Source organism: Cotesia glomerata, linkage group LG8 (genome assembly GCF_020080835.1).
Source record: "Cotesia glomerata isolate CgM1 linkage group LG8, MPM_Cglom_v2.3, whole genome shotgun sequence".
Classification (NCBI taxonomy): Eukaryota; Metazoa; Arthropoda; class Insecta; order Hymenoptera; family Braconidae; genus Cotesia; species Cotesia glomerata.
In genome coordinates this window covers 2757022-2777112 of record NC_058165.1, presented here as the reverse complement: position 1 = coordinate 2777112, position 20091 = coordinate 2757022, and the positions used below count along the sequence as shown (strand labels likewise).

Genomic DNA, 20091 nt, shown 5'->3' with positions numbered 1-20091 from the left:
AAAACGTTTGTCCGTAATAAGAGCCCGTGTTTAAGGAGATAAAATATGTGATTTTTAAAATTGAATATCTAAGTAACTAAACGGTGAATCTTTTTTAAATTTTGGGATTAGATAAATTACGTATTTATTTATACGGATACTTAATTTCAAAGCTCAAAGTTGGAAATTATTTTCTACATTAGACTCACTCGAACCTCCTTAAGAAGATTCACGCAAAGTAGTAAAATTTTTAAAACTTCCTAATGTTAAAATTTTTTTTTAATTTTAGCCTTCCCAATATTCGTCAAAATTCTTTATTTTAATTTAAAATAATTTAAACAATTTAATATTGATGATTTTTACTTATTTAATAAAGTAGAGTAATAAAATGACTTTGGTATTTATTACTTGCCGGAATAAATAAACAGATTTGGCAATAGCGCGCTTGATTATACCCATAACCTGAGACGTGGATGAGTGTGTGAGTTAAACATTTCTCTCTCTGTAACTATATTTCTATCCTTTTGTTTTTTCTCAGCTGTTGACGCGATGTTGTCAAATCTTTATTCGAATAAATGGCTGACGATAAACCAGTTACAAACATAAAATTTGACTTTAAATATTTCAAAAATTATATCGGTAATGTATTATTATTAAATTGTTTTTATATTTTGCAATAATCCAAGTTTCTTGTGTATAGTTTTTTATCCGTTAAAGTTGGGAGGTTAATATTGAAAAAAATAATTAAAGTCTCGACAAAACGTTTGTCCGTAATAAGAGCCCGTGTTTAAGGAGATAAAATATGTGATTTTTAAAATTGAATATCTAAGTAACTAAACGGTGAATCTTTTTTAAATTTTGGGATTAGATAAATTACGTATTTATTTATACGGATACTTAATTTCAAAGCTCAAAGTTGGAAATTATTTTCTACATTAGACTCACTCGAACCTCCTTAAGAAGATTCACGCAAAGTAGTAAAATTTTTAAAACTTCCTAATGTTAAAATTTTTTTTTAATTTTAGCCTTCCCAATATTCGTCAAAATTCTTTATTTTAATTTAAAATAATTTAAACAATTTAATATTGATGATTTTTACTTATTTAATAAAGTAGAGTAATAAAATGACTTTGGTATTTATTACTTGCCGGAATAAATAAACAGATTTGGCAATAGCGCGCTTGATTATACCCATAACCTGAGACGTGGATGAGTGTGAGTTAAACATTTCTCTCTCTGTAACTATATTTCTATCCTTTTGTTTTTTCTCAGCTGTTGACGCGATGTTGTCAAATCTTTATTCGAATAAATGGCTGACGATAAACCAGTTACAAACATAAAATTTGACTTTAAATATTTCAAAAATTATATCGGTAATGTATTATTATTAAATTGTTTTTATATTTTGCAATAATCCAAGTTTCTTGTGTATAGTTTTTTATCCGTTAAAGTTGGGAGGTTAATATTGAAAAAAATAATTAAAGTCTCGACAAAACGTTTGTCCGTAATAAGAGCCCGTGTATAAGGAGATAAAATATGTGATTTTTAAAATTTAATATCTAAGTAACTAAACGGTGAATCTTTTTTAAATTTTGGGATTAAATAAACCACGTATTTATTTATACGTTTACTTAATTTCAAAGCTCAAAGTTGGAAATTATTTTTTACATTAGATTCACTCGAACCTCCTCATTTAAAAAATTTGACAGCTGTCAGCTAACTTCACTATACAAGTAGCTAGTAATTTTTTTTTCCTTAAATTTACTATAGTAAATTTAATAGTCTCTATTTTTATTTTGGTAGTTCCAACTTTCATCCACATGGACAGTAAAGACAGTTACATGTTACATTTATTATTTATCACTAAAAAAAAATACAGCTGTTTCATCGTAAATTATAATATTAATATTTTTTAAATAATAATTATGGAAGACTCAAGCGAGTTGTTAAATGAAACTGATGGATTTTCCCAATTCATTGGAATTATAATCGCTGTTGCGGTAATAATATTCACTCTGGGTAATTATTTTTATTTATAATTCTTTAAAAAAAAATAAAAATTCATCTAAAAATTTATTTACAAATTTTATTACTTAAAACAAACGTATTTCATAGTATTTACAGTAATTATAAAACATAAGTAAAATTAATAATAAAAAATACGCACATAAAACATTATAATAATACATGTAGTACAAAAAAGAGTACATATCATAAATTAATTATTTTTTATGTAAAAAAAAAAAATTAATTTTAATTTGTACTTAAATTTTTTCATGTGTATTTAAATATTTAAGACACTTGAAGTTTGTTTTGCGCTTTTTCAGTTCGAGTTTTGGAGTGTACATTTTTTTTTTTTTATAGTTTTATAATTTACAATTGATAAATTTTTTCAGTTTTCTTCACATTCTGGCAGAGAAGAAAATCAGCAAAACGGAATATTCTTCTCACTGGATTGTGCGAGGCAGGAAAAACTTACGTGTTTACTCGATTTGTTCAAGATAAATGTATTCCGACTTATACATCTGCAAAAGAAAATATTGGAGAGATTAAAATAAAAGATGTAAGTTTTTTTTTTTTTTGAATTTTTTGTGATTAATTTTGGATAAAATTAAACTTAAAAGACACTTGATAATTTTTTTATATTTCTTAAAATATAAATTAAGTATAGAAAAAATTTTATTCATAATGTTTTAGAGCTAAAAAAAATTTTTGAGACTATTATTGCTATTTTAAAAAATAAAAAAAATAGTATATTATTTTACTTCTTGAATAAAAATATTTTTTAAGTATATGGGTGATTCTCTGTAAGGACGTCTTAAATCTGTACAAAATTGTCCGACCAAATTATTTTTGATTTTATTAGAAAAAAAATTAACAAGGGCTACAAAACTATCAGCTTAATCATAATAAATAAACAGCCGATTTAATTTTTGTTTTTTCGGTATTTGTGTATCTTTTGCCATATAACATCACAGGGGACTGTTTGCCAGGGGACTGTTTTTTTTTTTATCAAATTAAGAAAAATCAAGCAAACTATTGCAATGCATTCAACTTTTCAAGTTCTCAATGAATGTTTACATTAATTGAAATAATATTAAGACTTATAGATCGAATTTTATAAATAAATTATAAATAAAAATAACTGCCAGGGGACTGAGTTTTTAAGTGGCCCAGACACATATTTCCAGCACAAACGGTGCTTTGACACTAAATAAAATGCTGATAAAGCGCTAACAGCCCTATGGTTATTCACTCAAGGCTAGTTAGGTCCTTATAAACCTTACAAAAGGTAAAATAACACGCTGGATTTTTTTTTTGGCTTTGAACTTCTGGCAGGGGACTGTTCTTAAAATTCCTGGGACAAACTTTGGTTTAATGAATTTAATGAAACAAATTAATTTTTGGTACTTTTTATTGAAGAAGATTGTTAGTTAACTAATTAAGTTTATAAACATTATGGACCAAATTATATATTATGGACGAATAACTTAAAATTTCATCTTAAAGTTTTAATTTTGGAAATGGGACAGTCCAGAGGACTGTTATTTCGGTGGTTTACAAATTTATAGCAAAAAAACCAAAATTTATTTCATTTTAGTTTTCAATGCTCCAAATAGAAAAGTTTATTTACTTTCGTAATAAATTTTTTTTAGTTACAAAATAACAATTTTTCTAATAAAAAAAAATGCCTGGGACAGCAAAAAACATCCTTACAGAGAATCACTCATATAATATGACAGGGGACTGTTTGCCAGGGGACTGTTTTTTTTTTTTTTTTTTTTATCAAATTGAGAAAAATCAAGCAAACTATTTCAATGCATTCAACTTTTCAAGTTCTCAATGAATGTTTACATTAATTAGAATAATATTAAGACTTATAGATCGAATTTTATAAATAAATTATAAATAAAAATAACTGCCAGGGGACTGAGTTTTTAAGTGGCCCAGACACATATTTCCAGCACAAACGGTGCTTTGACACTAAATAAAATGCTGATAAAGCGCTAACAGCCCTATGGTTATTCACTCAAGGCTAGTTAGGTCCTTATGAACCTTACAAAAGGTAAAATAACACGCTGGATTTTTTTTTTGGCTTTGAACTTCTGGCAGGGGACTGTTCTTAAAATTCCTGGGACAAACTTTGGTTTAATGAATTTAATGAAACAAATTAATTTTTGGTACTTTTTATTGAAGAAGATTGTTAGTTAACTAATTAAGTTTATAAACATTATGGACCATATGGACGAATAACTTAAAATTTAATGTTAAAGTTTTAATTTTGGGAATGGGACAGCCCAGGGGACTGTTATTTCGGTGGTTTACGAATTTATAGCAAAAAAACCAAAATTTATTTCATTTTAGTTTTCAATGCTCCAAATAGAAATGTTTTTTTACTTTCGTAATAAATTTTTTTTAGTAACAAAATAACAATTTTTCTTATAAAAAAAATGCCTGGGACAGTAAAAAACATCCTTACAGAAAATTACCCATATATGAATTTTTTAATTAACTTTTAATGCAAAAGATTGATTTCTATGAAATCTGCCAAAAAAAAAAATAGTATATTGTTTATTAGTATAGTTATTAAGTAAAAATATTTTTTTAAGCATATAAATATATTAATAAAATTTTTTTTTGACAGCGAAGTCTTCAAATAATTGATATACCTGGCCATGAACGTTTAAGATACAAATTTTTAGACAAATACAAAACATCTGCGGTTGGCATAGTATTTATTATTGACTCTGTCACTATCAAAAATGATATACGTGATGTTACTGAGTAAGTTATAAATAAATACTATAAACAAATACTAATACTTATTACTAGTAATTAATAAATATTGAATTGTCTTTTCAGATTTTTGTACAATTTACTATCAGACTCAACAATCCAAAAGGTACCATTGTTGATTCTTTGCAACAAACAAGAGCAAAAGACAGCCAAGTCCAGCTCCGATATTAAATCGCTGTTGGAAAAAGAAATGGATCTCGTACGCGTTACTAAATCTAGTCAACTAGAAGCTACAGACGATACTTCTGCTTCGTCTTTTATTGGAATTCAAGGCAAAGATTTCAAGTTCGATCACTTGAATACTGAAATTCAATTTGATGAATTTTATTCTAGCAACTTTAATAAAGAAGCTCTTCAAGATACATTCAGAAAAATTTTTTTGTAATTTAAAATCATTTATTTTTTTAATAAAATAATATTTCTAAATTTTCCTTCAATTGTTATTTCACAATGTTTCATTTTTAACATAAATTTTTAGTTTTTTCTCAATTTAATTTTATAAAATTATAAAAATTTTATTTTTTTAATCACTTAAAAAATAATTAATAAAAAAAATCTTTTGAAATTAAAATTTATTTTTTTTTTAAATGTAAAAAATTTCTTTTGTCAGGACTTAAATTTTTTTTTGTCATAAATTTTATTAAAAATTAAAAACTCAATTCTTTATTAAGATTTAAAAAATTACTTAAAAAGTTTCTTTTAATTTATTTAAAAATTTTATTGAAAAAAAATTATTTTAAATAATTTTGACACTAAAATCAAGACATCTAATAATTTTGAAAATTTTTATTGCAAAAAATTTAAAAAAAAAAAAAAATAACTAAATTTTTTTATTAATATTTTTTCATAATAATTTAGTTCTTAAAAAAGTCTAAAAATTGACAGATCATGAAAATTAAAGTACTAGTTATTTGACAATTTTTTAAAGAAATAAATTACCAGAAAAAAAAATCGACGTAGAAATTTAAAATAATTAAAAATGCAATTTTTAAAAAATAATTAAAAAAAAAATTTAACTATTAAATAAAATTAAAAAATTTTCAAATAATTGCTAGCTTTAATGTTATACAGATATCTGTTAATTTTATTTATATTAATTGCCAATTTTTTAATTTTTTTTAACAAATTTTTTTGGAAAAATAAATTGCATTTTTAATTTTTTAAAGTTTCTTTTATTTTTTGTTCAAATTATTAAAAAAAAAAATTATTTTAATAATTTTGACACTAATTCTTGACAATTTTTTAATTTTATTTAACAAACAAATTTAGTCCAAAAAAAAATTGCATTTTTTAATTTCTAGATGTCAATTTTTTATTTAATTTATTTGTTAAAAATTATCAATTATCTGCTAAATTAATTTTAATAATTTTTTTGGAAAAATAAATTGCATTTTTAATTTTTTAAATTTTCTAAATGTCAAATTTTTTTTTCTAAATTTTTGTTGGCAAAATCTTATTTATTAAATTTAGTAAAAATCTACTAAATTAATTTTCATTAATTTTAGTATAAAAAAATAATTTTTTTTTCAACATAAAAGTATTTTTTACAAAAAAATAAATAACATAAACACAAACAGCTGATCGCTGTAAAATATCAATACTCAGTTTAAATTTAATAAAAACAAACTTAATATAAAAAAAAAAAAAAAAAAAAAACAATTAGATATTTATTGACAAATACTTACTAATTATTAAAAAAAAATTACTTGTATTGTAATTGTAATTAAATTATATAAATATTATTATATACTATTTAAACTTGTCTGTGACGTATCAATCCCGTGACAAAGATTGAATTATTATGATTATGTATTTATATTTTTTTTTTTTTAAATAATGAAAAAAAAAAATAAGTGTAATAAGTATTGGAAATTTTTTATAATACTTACGCAACAACGTCCATGGAATAAATTTCAGTAAGTAATTTTTTAAACGTGTTTTGTTATTGTTTTATAACCAATTTATTGTTCTTACTTATTATTGCAGCACTTGACGGCTCATGTTTAGTTAAAACTCCAAACAATATATGGCAGTAGTGTGTACCAATAGGTTATCATTGATTGTCAAGATTATTGAACGGAATAATAAAATATTTAAGATGTCTAGTTTATCTGGAAAATCAATCAACGTTAATCTAGGAGGTAATTTTTTTTATTTTATTTATTTATGTGTTTATAAAAAAAATTATTTGGTTTATTTAAATAAATAAATTGTCTGAAGTTTGATCTTGCAACTGACAGATTTGATTATTTTTTGATAATGATTAAAGATAATTTTTTTTTTAGTCTTTTTTTGAATATTGGAAAATGAAAAATGATAAATTAATTATGTTAATTATTTTTTTCTAGATATGAGGATAAAATACAAAGATAAAAGTGAAACATTTACAGAAGATCAATTAGATTGTAAAGAACCTATTGGACAATTTAAAGCTTGGTTTGAAGTTGCTAGTAAAACTCCCGGTATTCTAGAAGCTAATGCAATGTGTTTAGGAACTGCTACTAAGTAATAAATTTATTATTATTATTATTATTATTAATTTACCAAGAATAATGATAATAATACTCTGAAATTATACTTAAAAATATTATTATTATCTATATTATTAAGAGAATAAGAAAAATTTTATCTTCAGGATAATCATATGATAAAACTAAATTTTTTAGAAAAATTTAGTGTCATTTCTAAGGTATTAAGGAAGAAATTACCTTGTATCTTGTGAATTATTGACATTTTTAAAGATATAAGCTCACCCTGACATTACATTCATTGAGACCTTTCATTTGAGTACCCACATCAATTTTCCATATATTTATATATATTATATATAAAAAGGCTGGCAATAGCCTGGTCGGCTCGGTGCTCGCTTTTCGAAAGAGTGGGACCCGGGTTCGATCCCAGCACGCACCAATATTTTTCAGTGATTATAATTAAAAATATGTGCGTTACGTTACGTTGCCAGCCTCTGGAAGTGGCAGAGATAGCCGGGCGGCACACGTCTGACTTGGGCGATCACACATTTAAGCAACAACTTGAATGGGTGACCACTTTAGTCAGCGTTGGCTAGCGCGAAGGATCTCTGCACACTAGGAGAGGGGCCTAATGCTCCAGTGGTCGATAAAGAAAAATTTCTTATCAATCACTGTAGACTTAGCCCAGCTCCGACTGTACTATCATGGGTTTTCTCTGTGGTTTCCCCATGATTCTGTTCCAACAGCCTGAGAAGGTGAGGTTCAGGGTGAATACGGTACAGAAAGCACAAGTCGGTCCACAGCTGCAAAAATTAAAGTAGAAATGAAGTGTCGGGTGGGACTTGCTGAGGTCCAATATGAGAAATAGAAAAAAAGCGTAGAGCTAAGAGAAAAAGAGGAATCAGCCTTGTAAAAACCGAGAGGTGTACAAGTAAAGCATAATAATAAAATAAAAATATATTATATATATTTATATATGAAAAATATATGGAAATGCATGTGGGTACTCAAATGAAAGCTCTTGATAAGTGTAACATCGGGATGAGTTTATATCTTTAAAAATGTCAATAATTAAGAAATGACCTTGTATTTTGAGAACTATTGACATTTTTAAAGATATAAGCTCATCCCGATGTTACACTCATTGAGACCTTTCATTTGAGTACTCACATCAGTTTTTCATATATTTATATATATTATATATATGTATATATGAAAAATATATGAAAATGCATGTGGATACTCAAATGAAAGCTCTTGATGAGTGTAACATCGGGATGAGCTTATATCTTTAAAAATGTCAATAATTAAGAAATTACCTTGTATTTTGAGAACTATTGACATTTTTAAAGATATAAGCTCATCCTGATGTTACACTCATTGAGACCTTTCATCTGAGTACCCACATCAATTATTCATATATTTTATATATTTATATATTTCGCAAATACCTTATATATATATATATATATATATATATATATATATATATATATATATATATATATATATATATATGAAATATATAAAAAATGCCATGTGGGTACTCAAATGAAAGCTCTTAATGAATGTAACATCAGGGAGAGCTTATATCTTTAAAAATGTCAATAATTAAGAAATGACCTTGTATTTTGTCAGCTTGTGACATTTTTAAAGATATAAGCTCATCCCGATGTTACACTCATTGAGACCTTTCATTTGAGTACTCATATTAATTTTTCATATATTTATATATATTATATATATGTATATATGAAAAATATATGAAAATGCATGTGGGTACTCAAATGAAAGCTCTTGATGAGTGTAACGTCGGGATGAGCTTATATCTTTAAAAATGTCAATAATTAAGAAATTACCTTGTATTTTGAGAACTATTGACATTTTTAAAGATATAAGCTCATCTTGATGTTACACTCATTGAGACCTTTCATTTGAGTACCCACATCAATTTTTCATATATTTTATATATTTATATATTTCACAAATACCATATATATAAAATATATAAAAATGCCATGTGGGCACTCTAATGAAAAGTCTCGATGAGTCTAACATCGAAATGAGTTTATATCTTAAAAAATATCAATAATTAAGAAATGACCTTGTATCTTGAGAACTATTGACATTTTTAAAGATATAAGCTCACTCCGATGTTACACTCATCGAGACCTTTCATTTGAGTACTCACATCAATTTTTCATATATTTTATATATTTCACAAATACCATATATATGAAAAATATATCAAAAATGCATGTGGGTACTCAAATGAAAGCTCTTGATGAGTGTAACATTGGAATGAGTTTATATCTTTAAAAACGTCAATAGTTAAGAAAGTACAGTGCAATTTAACCAAAGTCATTATTTAATAAAGCAAAATTTTATTTATTAATAGCTCACAAGTCACAGCAGTCACATAGTGACTGCAAGATTGCTAATTATTATTATTATTTTTATAAAATTGATTGGTTTTAGAACTGGAATACCATCAGTAAGACCAGTATTACTAAAAGGATTCAGTGATAAAGGATTTAAATTTTACACTAATTATGAAAGCCGTAAAGGACGTGAACTAGTAAGCTTAATAATAAATATATTATTTTATTAATAATTAAACAAATAATAATTAGTATAATTTCAGGCAGAGAATCCAGTGGCGGCTTTGACATTTTTCTGGGAGCCATTGCGTAGAACTGTGAGTATCTATCAACCACTTTTGCACGTCTTATGATGCGAAGCATCATAGAGTGCTTTAAGATCGATAAATAGTATACACACCTTGGCCAGTAAAAAGTAAAGCCTCAGACCACATTTTTGTCAACCTCGGCTTCACCTTGGCCAACAATTACATGTCATCTGAGACTTTTCATATTTTACTGGCCTAGATATGTAATATACTATTTCACCTTATTTCGGCAACTATTTTTTTTCTCTACCATTAAATTAAATGATTGGTTCATTAAGGTTCGCATCGAAGGAGACGTAGAAAAAACTTCCGATGAAGATTCAGATGAATATTTTACCTCTCGACCATTCGCTAGTCAAGTTGGAGCACATGCAAGTAAACAGAGCGCGGTTATTGCTGGTAGAGAATCGCTGATGATTAAAGAAAGAGAATTCTTAGCACAATTTTCTGATGGAAAAGTTTCTCGTCCTCCTTGCTGGTAATTTAGATTTTAAAATTTCAAACTTGAAAGAAAAAAAAATTTTTTTTCATACTTAGAAAAAAAAAGTTGATAATTTTTATATTTATAGGGGAGGTTTTATAGTAATACCAAAAACAGTTGAATTTTGGCAAGGACAAAGCGATCGTTTGCACGATCGCATACGATTCCGTCGTCCAGGTCCTAATGAAAAAATCGACAACGTTATTGTTCATCAGGGAGAGAATGACTGGGTATACGATCGACTATCGCCGTAATTCGGAATTAATTAATTAAGCATTTCTTTCTTTTTGCATTTTATTGAAGAAGATTATAAAATCTCAGCTTCTAGACAATAATCACCGAGTCAATTTCAATATTTCCCTCTGTAACCCTAAAATAAATAAATAAAATATATTTTTTAGACAGAAGATCACAGAAGCTGTAATAAAAAAAGTTAATTTTTAATTTTTTTAATTACCTTGGTCACTTTTCCAAACATTCTCGACTTTTAATCTATTATCTTGTTTTATCAATTGTTCAAATTCTCTCATATTACCACCGACCCCAAAGTAGTAACTTTTACCGGCTACATATCTAAAATTAGAGTAAATCTATTTATTATTATTTATTCAATTTAAATGCCAAGGCAAGAGCCAAATTGAAGTACATGTAAAACTATAAACATAGTCATCATCTAAATATGAAAAAAAAAAATTAGGAAAACGGTTGACCCTAAAGGTCATCCCTGCAACTTTCCGCTAATTCCGTTAATACCTGGCTGCTTTTTTGAGCTCTTCGAGCTCAAAAGTACAATCTGTGTGTTATTTTAAGCTCTTCGAGCTCAAAAAAATACCTTTTCTATGCTTTTGAGCTCTTTGAGCTCAAAAGTCTGATAGAAGTTTCATAGAACACTATTTTTTGAATGTTCATACCGCAATAACTTTTGAATGAATGAACCGATTTTTACGTGGTTGGCGGCATTCTACGCAGTTTTCGCACACAGATCTCAACCGATCTTTATGAAATTTTGTAGACTCATTCTGTGGATCAATACCAAGATTAAGTTCGAAGATGAGCAAAATCGGCCGGTTACTTTACGAGTTGTGGGTGTTTGAAAATTTTTTTCATTTTCAAAAAATTTTGAATTTTGTATTTTTTATGAAAATAATCTTTCAGATGTAAAAGATAGATAAAATCAATCAAATTTCTCTTAAACTTCATTCAATTACCTTCAATTTAAACTATTATTTGTCTAGTTTTAATGATTTTTTTAATTAATTCCTTGAATTTAAAAATTTTCAAAAATTTTTCAATGAACGTATTTCAGCCTTTTTTCTTTAAATAATTTATAAGACGTAAAAGATAACTCGAATTTATCAAATTTATGTTAAAAATCACATAATTATCTTCAATTTGAGCTATTATTCGTCACCTTTTGATACTTTTTCTAATTTATTTCAGAGTTAAGAAAATTAAAAATAAATCAAAAATAAATTAATTTTTAGCTTTTATCATCAAATGACTTTCATCTGTTACAAATCCTATTTTTTAGGTAGACGTCTTTGAATATCTATTTGTTATAGTCAGTCTCTTATCATTATTTGCAAAAATATAATAAAAAATAAATTTTAGGACATTATTGCCTTTTAATAACGTGTTTTTTTCAATAATCAAACAATAAATCTACCTATCCATGTCGGGTATGGCCGAATGGCGTTTTTCAATTTAATAAAATTAATTACTTTAACATTACTAAAATTAATTTTTAAAATTTATTAACAAATAAATTATTGTAGAGAGAATTTATCAAAAAAATATTGATACAAATTTTTTTTTTATTCAATAAAAAAAAATAAAAAATTTATTTTTTTGTCATTAGTAATGTAAAAAAATTATTTTCGGAGTGAATTTCTCGCTGCAATTTTTTTAGTGCACAATTGGTAATTGTAACTATTATTTATTATAACTTACCCAACTCCAGTAGTTTTTAAGTGTCTCGTAAATATTTCATACAATTTACTCTGATTTTCTGTATTGTAAATCGTTTCACAAGTTAAAATCAAGTCATACTTTTCATTATTGTTTTCGGAGAGCAAATCATTAAAAGATTCCCAGTCTCCGGAGTAAAATTCAACTTTTTTGTTTATATCTTCAGTACTTGAGAGGTTTAATAAGACATTTGGTATTGTTACAAGCTGAATTACTTCACTGTTCTATAATTAAATATAAATAATGTCATTATAAATTTATTAAAATTCTAAATAATTTTTCAAGTCAAAAATAAAAAATTCCTTAACTAGAAAATTTAAATATAATTTTTATAAAAAAACTTACATAATCTTGAAAGTGAACATATGATCCATTAATTAAAGCAAAAATACCAACAATTCCTGCTCCACATCCTAAATCCAAAACTTTAAGATTTTTAAAATTAATATTTTGATTGCTCAAGTATTTTATTAAATCAAAACTGCACTCCCATATTTTCAGGCCACCTGAAAATTAAATATTAATTATTAATTAATTAATGTACATATCGCGTTACTAAAACCATAAGGGCGTATCTCAAAATATACTAGGGCTTCACACGAGAGCGAGATTTTTCTCGTGTGAAGTGTCAGTACTTGTCTCGGATAGCTTAACTGGTAGAGCCCTTGGCGCGTAACCGAGAGATCTGGGTTCGATTCCCAGTCTGGGCTGTCTGATTATTTTTTCAATTACGGAAAAATTCCCACTGAGTAGGTCTCCCCCTTTTTCCCTATCCGTTCTTTCCCAACTCCCTTAAAATTTGCTTTGATATGGCCATATTTTTTTTTTTTTTTTTTTTTTTTTTTAGAAAAGATCCACATAGAGAACAATCAATTTTACAAACTATAAAATCTGGAGACCATCTGTGAAAAAGTTTTTTGTAACTTTAAAAAAAAAAAAACTCAAAGTTGAAACTCTAATTTTTGAAGTATACGTATTAATTAATATTTATATTTATATTCTATATCGTAGTTTGTCAATACAAAACATCATGGCATTCTTAGCCGAGTATGATTTTTTCATATTTTTACTTCAACTCGTTCTCTTTATTATTTTATAATATTATATAATATTTTATATGATATAATATTTCAAAAGAAAATTAATTATTATAGTTGTTACAAATTTGCGATAATTAACGTTATATTTCAAGAAAAAATAGAATTTACAAATATAAAAACTAATATCATTATTAATTCAGTACTTAACAGACAACTTTTATTGCCATTAAATCTCGATGTTTTGAAAATTAAGTCTCCATTTGGACATCTGCAGATTTCATGGAGGAATTTTTTGTTTTTTCCTGTATTTTTTGTAGTAAATATATAAACAATTATTGTAGACATCTGTGGGGGTATATATAATAGAATTGGTCGAACACTCAAGTATTTGGTAAGAAACTTAATAGAAAATTCTTAACATTTAGAACTAAGTGAGACGAGACGAGACGAGACAACTGGTAACGAGACGAGACCGAGACTTAATTTTTTCGGAATTGACGAGACCGAGACGAGATTTTTTATACTCTCGCCTACTCTCGTCTCGTGTGAAGCCCTAAAATATACGCCCTTATGGTTTTGCAGAGCCATAAAGGCGTATAAAAAAATTTTTTTTGCTCCAATCAATGTAAAAATATTGAAAACATTAACATCTATGGAAAAAACGAAAAAAAAAATTTTTTTTGTGATACGCCCTTATGGTTTTAAGAAAACATTTTTCTAAAACCATAAGGGCGTATCCTGTTTTTTCGGTTTATTATCAATTATAGGTCGGAGTAAGAAAAAAAATTGCAAAGGTGATAGAAATTATCACTCCACAACTTAATTTATATCAACAAATATTTATTTGAGTGAAAAAACGAATGAAAAATTAAGAAAAAATAAATTCATAACTTGAAAACATTCGGTATGTCTTCAAGTTAATAAAATTAGCCTCAAAGTTTTTCAAAATTGATTTTTTTTACTTCAGATCTATTTACAATTAACAAAAGAGTTTTGTAAGCCATTTAGAACTGTAATTTTAAAAAAGTCATTCAAAAAGAACTTTGTTCTTGAGAATTGTTATGATCCTTCAATACCAATATCTTGAAGCAAGTTTGATGATCTAAATCATTTTTGTACATCAGGCACTGTCCCACGAAATATCATCGGTGTTATCAAAGTTTAATTTTCAGCCATGGTCATAGTTTGTAAATTTTTTTGTCATTAACTAGTTAAAAAAAAAATTAAGAAATCTTTTTTTTTACTTTTATAATCTTAGACACAGATGATCCTGACGATGGAGATGGAATTGGAGTAATACTCTGATGAATTTATTTTTCCTTAATTTTGTATTAGTTTTCTCACTTAAATAAATATTTGTTGACATAAATCAAGTTGTGGAGTGATATTCTATTACCTTTGCAATTTTTTTTCTTACTCTGACCCATAATTGATAATAAACCGAAAAAACAGGATACGCCCTTATGGTTTTAGAAAAATGTTTTCTTAAAACCATAAGGGCGTATTACAAAAAAAAATTTTTTTTTTCGTTTTTTCCATAGATGTTAATATTTTCAACATTTTTACATTGATTGGAGCAAAAAAAAATTTTTTATACGCCCTTATGGTTCTAGTAACGCGATATATTATTTTTAAAATTAATATTGAACTGTTTTATATTTGTTTAAATATATTTCAATAATTCATTTTGATTAATTAATTTTGTATATTAATTAAAAAATTTATTATAATTTATTGATTTTAAATAGTATTAATTTTTTTAATAAAATTTCTTAACAAATAAATTATTATAAAATAATTTTAATTAAAAAATTCCACATCTATAAAATTAAAAAAATTACAAGTATAAATCATTTAAAAATATTTTTTTTTTTTTTGTAATTTATTAAAAATAAAAATTAAAAAATTAAAAGTTATTGTAAAATTTATAAAAAATAAATAAATTATTAATTTATGTAAATTACCTTCATAGACTGCAGGAAGTAAGTCAGAATGTTCTGACTCCGCTTTGATGATATTTTCATATTTGTTACTGAGATTCACAACAAGATTATCAACATTGATCACTTTTAGATTTAAGTCTTCAGTTATTTGTAAAGATAAACAATCTTTATCAGAAGAGGGAGTTTTTTCAGTGACAGGTATTCGTTTAGCAGGAAACCAGGATAGTTTACTTTCTTTTTTATCTTCTAAAAATATTTATAAAATTAATGACACTATAAAGTTGACAGAAATTAGAACAGTAATATATTAAATAATTGCATTTATTAACAAAAAATCTTTCTATTTTTTTATTTTTTTAACGACTAAATAATTGTGAAAAAATTCTAATTAAAAAAAAATTTAGATCTAGAAATTAAAAAAAAATTAAATTTGCAATTTAAAAAAAATTTTTTTTTTTAAATTGTCGCTGTGAAACTTAACCTCTAAATACAAATATTTATTCTTTAAAAATTGTTAATAATTACCTGTTTGATTTTTATCTTCAGAGAAATTAAACTTAAACATGATTGAAGATATTTTATTGAATATTAAATAAAAAGAAAAAATATTTAAAGTAATTAGTAGTTAATATAATAAAAGTTATGTTGACATGACCTGCTGACCGCACATGTGCGCATGTTTTTATCAACTAAGTATTTGAACATCACAAAAATTTTTATAAACTTTGAGATAAGTATTAGCTGTTAATTTAAAAAATTTTAATAACAAATCAATTACATTAAAAAAATGCTTTTAAAAATTTTCACTTGTAATTCTTATTAATTTTCACACATGGAATTTTTTAATTAATTTTTTTTTTATAATAATTTAATTATTAAAAAATTCTAAAATAATTTTTAATGTTCGTCAACTTCAGTGTAATTAAGTATTATTGCTAATATTAACCATTAAAAAAATTGCTTGAGGTGATAAATATCATCGCCGATGACGTCGTTAGTATATTTAAAATAAATAATAGTTTAAAAAAACTAAAAACACGCTTTTTATAAAAAACCAAACTAAAAAATAGAAAATAAATTTAAATTAAGAATAGTGTTAAAAATTTCAATAAATATAAATTAATAATAGTGTAAATAAAAAAAATGTATTTTATTTTAAAAAAAGCGTGAGGTGCATGGTGTCAATAGTTATAAATATTTTATTGACAGATATGAGTAGAGTGATTATCATTTTGATAATATCTTAAAAAGCACCCCACGCTTTTTTTAAAATAAAATACATTTTTTTTATTTACACTATTATTAATTTATATTTATTGAAATTTTTAACACTATTCTTAATTTAAATTTATTTTCTATTTTTTAGTTTGGTTTTCTATAAAAAGCGTGTTTTTAGTTTTTTTAAACTATTATTTATTTTGCACGCCTCACAGCGCGAAGCGCGTGAGGTTGTGCTTTATACTCGACTCGTCAAGATCAAGCAATTTTGTGATCTTTAAATGCCTCTATCACAACCATATTACACTAATTCAATAATATAAGTCGATGTACACCGAAAAACACTTAAATTAAACCATCTTTTACTTTCTAAAATCATTTCATGTTGCTATTTTGAAAAAAAAAACGTTTTGAAAAAAATTTTACGTGGACGTCCGGATGTCACCCCATTTTGGATGTACCAACGATTACTCCCGAACAAATTGATATTTCAAGACTGGACCTTTTTTATTAGTTTAAGAATTCGATGAACTGGGTCCGTATTTCATATCAGTGGCCTAGCTTATGTATTTTTTTTTAAATTGAATTTTTATTAAAATTCACGGATACAACCGTACAAAGCCAAACGAACTTTTCTTATTTGTCACGTGAAAACTATGGCGCGACTTGATCAAGCTAGATTTTTTTAGACTGCGTGCGCATATGACAAGAAAAAAGGGCGCCGATATTTAGAAAAAAAATAAAAAATACTCTGTAAGAAATTACTTAATTATAATTTTTTTTTTTTAATCAATTACACAATTAATTTTTTTCTTAAAAAATGATTGAGCGTTATGAGGCGTGCACTTTTGGATTTTCCAAACTTTTTTACTTTTTAGTTTGGTTTATTTATAAAAGCGTGATTTTTTAGTTTTTTTAAACTATTATTTGTTGATTATCAAAAATATTCAGGCGCGCAAATTACCCACGGAGAGTTACATACTGACATACTGACATACTGACATACAAGTGAAGCTAATAAAAAATAATTATTTATAAATATTATAAATACGGGGAATCAGAGTTCGATTTCGGAGAGCGAGCCTGAGAAACGGCTACCAGAACCAAGGAAGGCCGCAGGCGCGCAGATTACCCACGGAGAGTTACTGACATACTGACAAACTGACATACAAGTGAAGCTAATATAAAGCGTGTAAAAATTTAGTAATTAAATTGATAGAAAAAACTGATTAAATTATTTTATTACTCGATCAACTATTTAGAGGTAATGCGACAGCTATTAAATACTTTATGATACAATTTATATTTTTTATTAAAAATAGAATAGTTAAAAAAAAAAGTTTGGAAATGTTATCAGTGGAGAAAATACAATGTAATTTCTTAATTATTGACATTTCTTAAGATATAAGCTCATCCTGATGTTACGCTCATCGAGACCTTTCATTTGAGTACCCACATGCCATTTTTCATATATTTCATATATATGGTATTTATGAAATATGTAAAATATATAAAAAATTGATGTGGGTATTCAAATGAAAGGTTTTGATGAAAGTAACATCAGGATGAGCTTATATCGTTAAAAATGTTATTAGAGGACAAAATACAATGTTATTTTTTAATTATTGACACTCTTAGAGATATAAGTTCATCTCGGTAATACACTCATCGAGATCTTTCATTCGAGTACCCACATGTCATTTTTGATATATTATATATATATATATATATATATATATATATATATATATTGCTATATGGCGGCTATATATATATATATATATATATATATATATATGGTATTTGTCAAATATATAATATATATAAAATATATGAAGAATTGATGTGGGTATTCAAATGAAAGGTCTCGATAAGAGTAACATCGGGATGAGCTTATATCTTTAAAAATGTCAATTGTTCTCATAATACAATGTCATTTTTTAATTATTGAGATTTTTTAAGATTTAAGCTCATTTTGATGTTACGCTCATTGAGACCTTTCATTTGAGTACCTACATGCCATTTTTTATATATTTTATATATATGGTATTTATCGAATATATAAATATATAAAATATATAAAAAAATGATGTGGGTACTCAAATGAAAGGTTTTGATGAAAGTAACATCAGGATGAGCTTATATAGTTAAAATGTTATTAGAGGACAAAATACAATGTTATATTTTAATTATTGACGCTTTTTAGAGATATAAGTTCATCTCTTAATACACTCATCGAGATCTTTCATTGAGTACCCACATGTCATTTTGATATATATATATATATATATATATATATATGGTATTTGTCAAATATATAATATATATAAAATATATGAAAAATTGATGTGGGTATTCAAATGAAAGGTCTCGATAAGTAACATCGGGATGAGCTTATATCTTTAAAAAATGTCAATTGTTCTCATAATACAATGTCATTTTTTAATTATTGAGATTTTTTAAGATTTAAGCTCATTTTGATGTTACGCTCATTGAGACCTTTCATTTGAGTACCTACATGCCATTTTTTTATATATTTTATATATATGGTATTTATCGAATATATAAATATATAAAATATATAAAAATTGATGTGAGTACTCAAATGAAAGGTTTTGATGAAAGTAACATCAGGATGAGCTTATATCGTTAAAAATGTTATTAGAGGACAAAATACAATGTTATTTTTTAATTATTGACACTCTTAGAGATATAAGTTCATCTCGGTAATACCACTCATCGAGATCTTTCATTCGAGTACCCACATGTCATTTTGATATATATATATATATATATATATATATATATATGGTATTTGTCAAATATATAATATATATAAAATATATGAAAAATTGATGTGGGTATTCAAATGAAAGGTCTCGATAAGAGTAACATCGGGATGAGCTTATATCTTTAAAAATGTCAATTGTTCTCATAATACAATGTCATTTTTTAATTATTGAGATTTTTTAAGATTTAAGCTCATTTTGATGTTACGCTCATTGAGACCTTTCATTTGAGTACCTACATGCCATTTTTTATATATTTTATATATATGGTATTTATCGAATATATAAATATATAAAATATATAAAAAAATGATGTGGGTACTCAAATGAAAGGTCTCGATAAGAGTAACATCAGGATGAGCTTATATCCTTAAAACCGTTATTAGTAGACAAAATACAATGTCATTTCTTAATTATTGACGTTTTTTAAGATATAAGCGCATTCTGATTTTACACTCATCGAGACCTTTTATTTGAGTACCCACATGCCATTTTGTATATATTTTATATATATAGTATTTGTGAAATATATAAATGATGTATTAAATATATGAAAAACTGATGTGGGTACTCAAATGAAAGGTCTCGATGAGTGTAACATCAAGATGAGCTTATATCTTTAAAAATATCATCAGTGAACAAAATACAATGTAATTCCTTAATTATTGACATTTTTCAAGATATAAACTCATTTCTGTGTTATACTCATCGAGACC

At 25.5% G+C, this 20091-nt stretch overlaps 3 protein-coding genes and 1 long non-coding RNA gene across 4 annotated transcripts; 2 read left to right on the top strand and 2 right to left on the bottom strand.

The window, feature by feature from the left end:
- Nucleotides 1-1815: 1815 nt before the first annotated feature.
- Nucleotides 1816-5210, top strand: LOC123271061 (signal recognition particle receptor subunit beta). The gene is made up of 4 exons (XM_044737291.1): nt 1816-1998; nt 2376-2542; nt 4625-4764; nt 4843-5210. Exons 1-4 carry the CDS (start codon nt 1905-1907, stop codon nt 5159-5161), a joined length of 720 nt encoding a protein of 239 aa, XP_044593226.1. The 5' UTR covers nt 1816-1904; the 3' UTR covers nt 5162-5210.
- LOC123271062 lies at nt 2237-6793 on the bottom strand. Its single transcript, XR_006510767.1, has 2 exons — nt 6666-6793; nt 2237-2504 (listed from the first exon to the last, which is right to left on the bottom strand). It is a non-coding gene; the product is annotated as an uncharacterized LOC123271062 (long non-coding RNA).
- LOC123271060 (pyridoxine/pyridoxamine 5'-phosphate oxidase) lies at nt 6790-10824 on the top strand. The gene is made up of 6 exons (XM_044737290.1): nt 6790-6917; nt 7125-7281; nt 9726-9825; nt 9892-9945; nt 10215-10414; nt 10506-10824. Exons 1-6 carry the CDS (start codon nt 6803-6805, stop codon nt 10669-10671), a joined length of 792 nt encoding a protein of 263 aa, XP_044593225.1. The 5' UTR covers nt 6790-6802; the 3' UTR covers nt 10672-10824.
- LOC123271059 (histidine protein methyltransferase 1 homolog) lies at nt 10691-15938 on the bottom strand. Its single transcript, XM_044737288.1, has 6 exons — nt 15894-15938; nt 15390-15614; nt 12731-12891; nt 12368-12609; nt 10875-10990; nt 10691-10787 (listed from the first exon to the last, which is right to left on the bottom strand). The coding sequence occupies exons 1-6, from the start codon at nt 15931-15933 to the stop codon at nt 10753-10755; spliced, it is 819 nt and encodes a 272-aa protein (XP_044593223.1). The 5' UTR covers nt 15934-15938; the 3' UTR covers nt 10691-10752.
- Between the last annotated feature and the right edge of the window lie 4153 nt (nt 15939-20091).

What these genes read in the sequence shown, in the direction of transcription:
- LOC123271061 (XM_044737291.1), top strand. Translation starts at nt 1,905, where the DNA reads ATGGAAGACTCAAGCGAGTTGTTAAATGAAACTGATGGATTTTCCCAA. An exon ending in GGTAATAATATTCACTCTGG is followed by an intron (nt 1,999 to 2,375) that starts GTAATTATTTTT and finishes AAATTTTTTCAG; the next exon opens with TTTTCTTCACATTCTGGCAG. An exon ending in GAGAGATTAAAATAAAAGAT is followed by an intron (nt 2,543 to 4,624) that starts GTAAGTTTTTTT and finishes TTTTTTTGACAG; the next exon opens with CGAAGTCTTCAAATAATTGA.
- LOC123271060 (XM_044737290.1), top strand. Translation starts at nt 6,803, where the DNA reads ATGGCAGTAGTGTGTACCAATAGGTTATCATTGATTGTCAAGATTATT. An exon ending in TGTTTAGGAACTGCTACTAA is followed by an intron (nt 7,282 to 9,725) that starts GTAATAAATTTA and finishes GATTGGTTTTAG; the next exon opens with AACTGGAATACCATCAGTAA. An exon ending in GCCGTAAAGGACGTGAACTA is followed by an intron (nt 9,826 to 9,891) that starts GTAAGCTTAATA and finishes GTATAATTTCAG; the next exon opens with GCAGAGAATCCAGTGGCGGC.
- LOC123271059 (XM_044737288.1), bottom strand. Translation starts at nt 15,933, where the DNA reads ATGTTTAAGTTTAATTTCTCTGAAGATAAAAATCAAACAG. An exon ending in ACTTCCTGCAGTCTATGAAG is followed by an intron (nt 12,892 to 15,389) that starts GTAATTTACATA and finishes TTTAATTTTCAG; the next exon opens with GTGGCCTGAAAATATGGGAG. An exon ending in ATGTTCACTTTCAAGATTAT is followed by an intron (nt 12,610 to 12,730) that starts GTAAGTTTTTTT and finishes ATTTAATTATAG; the next exon opens with AACAGTGAAGTAATTCAGCT.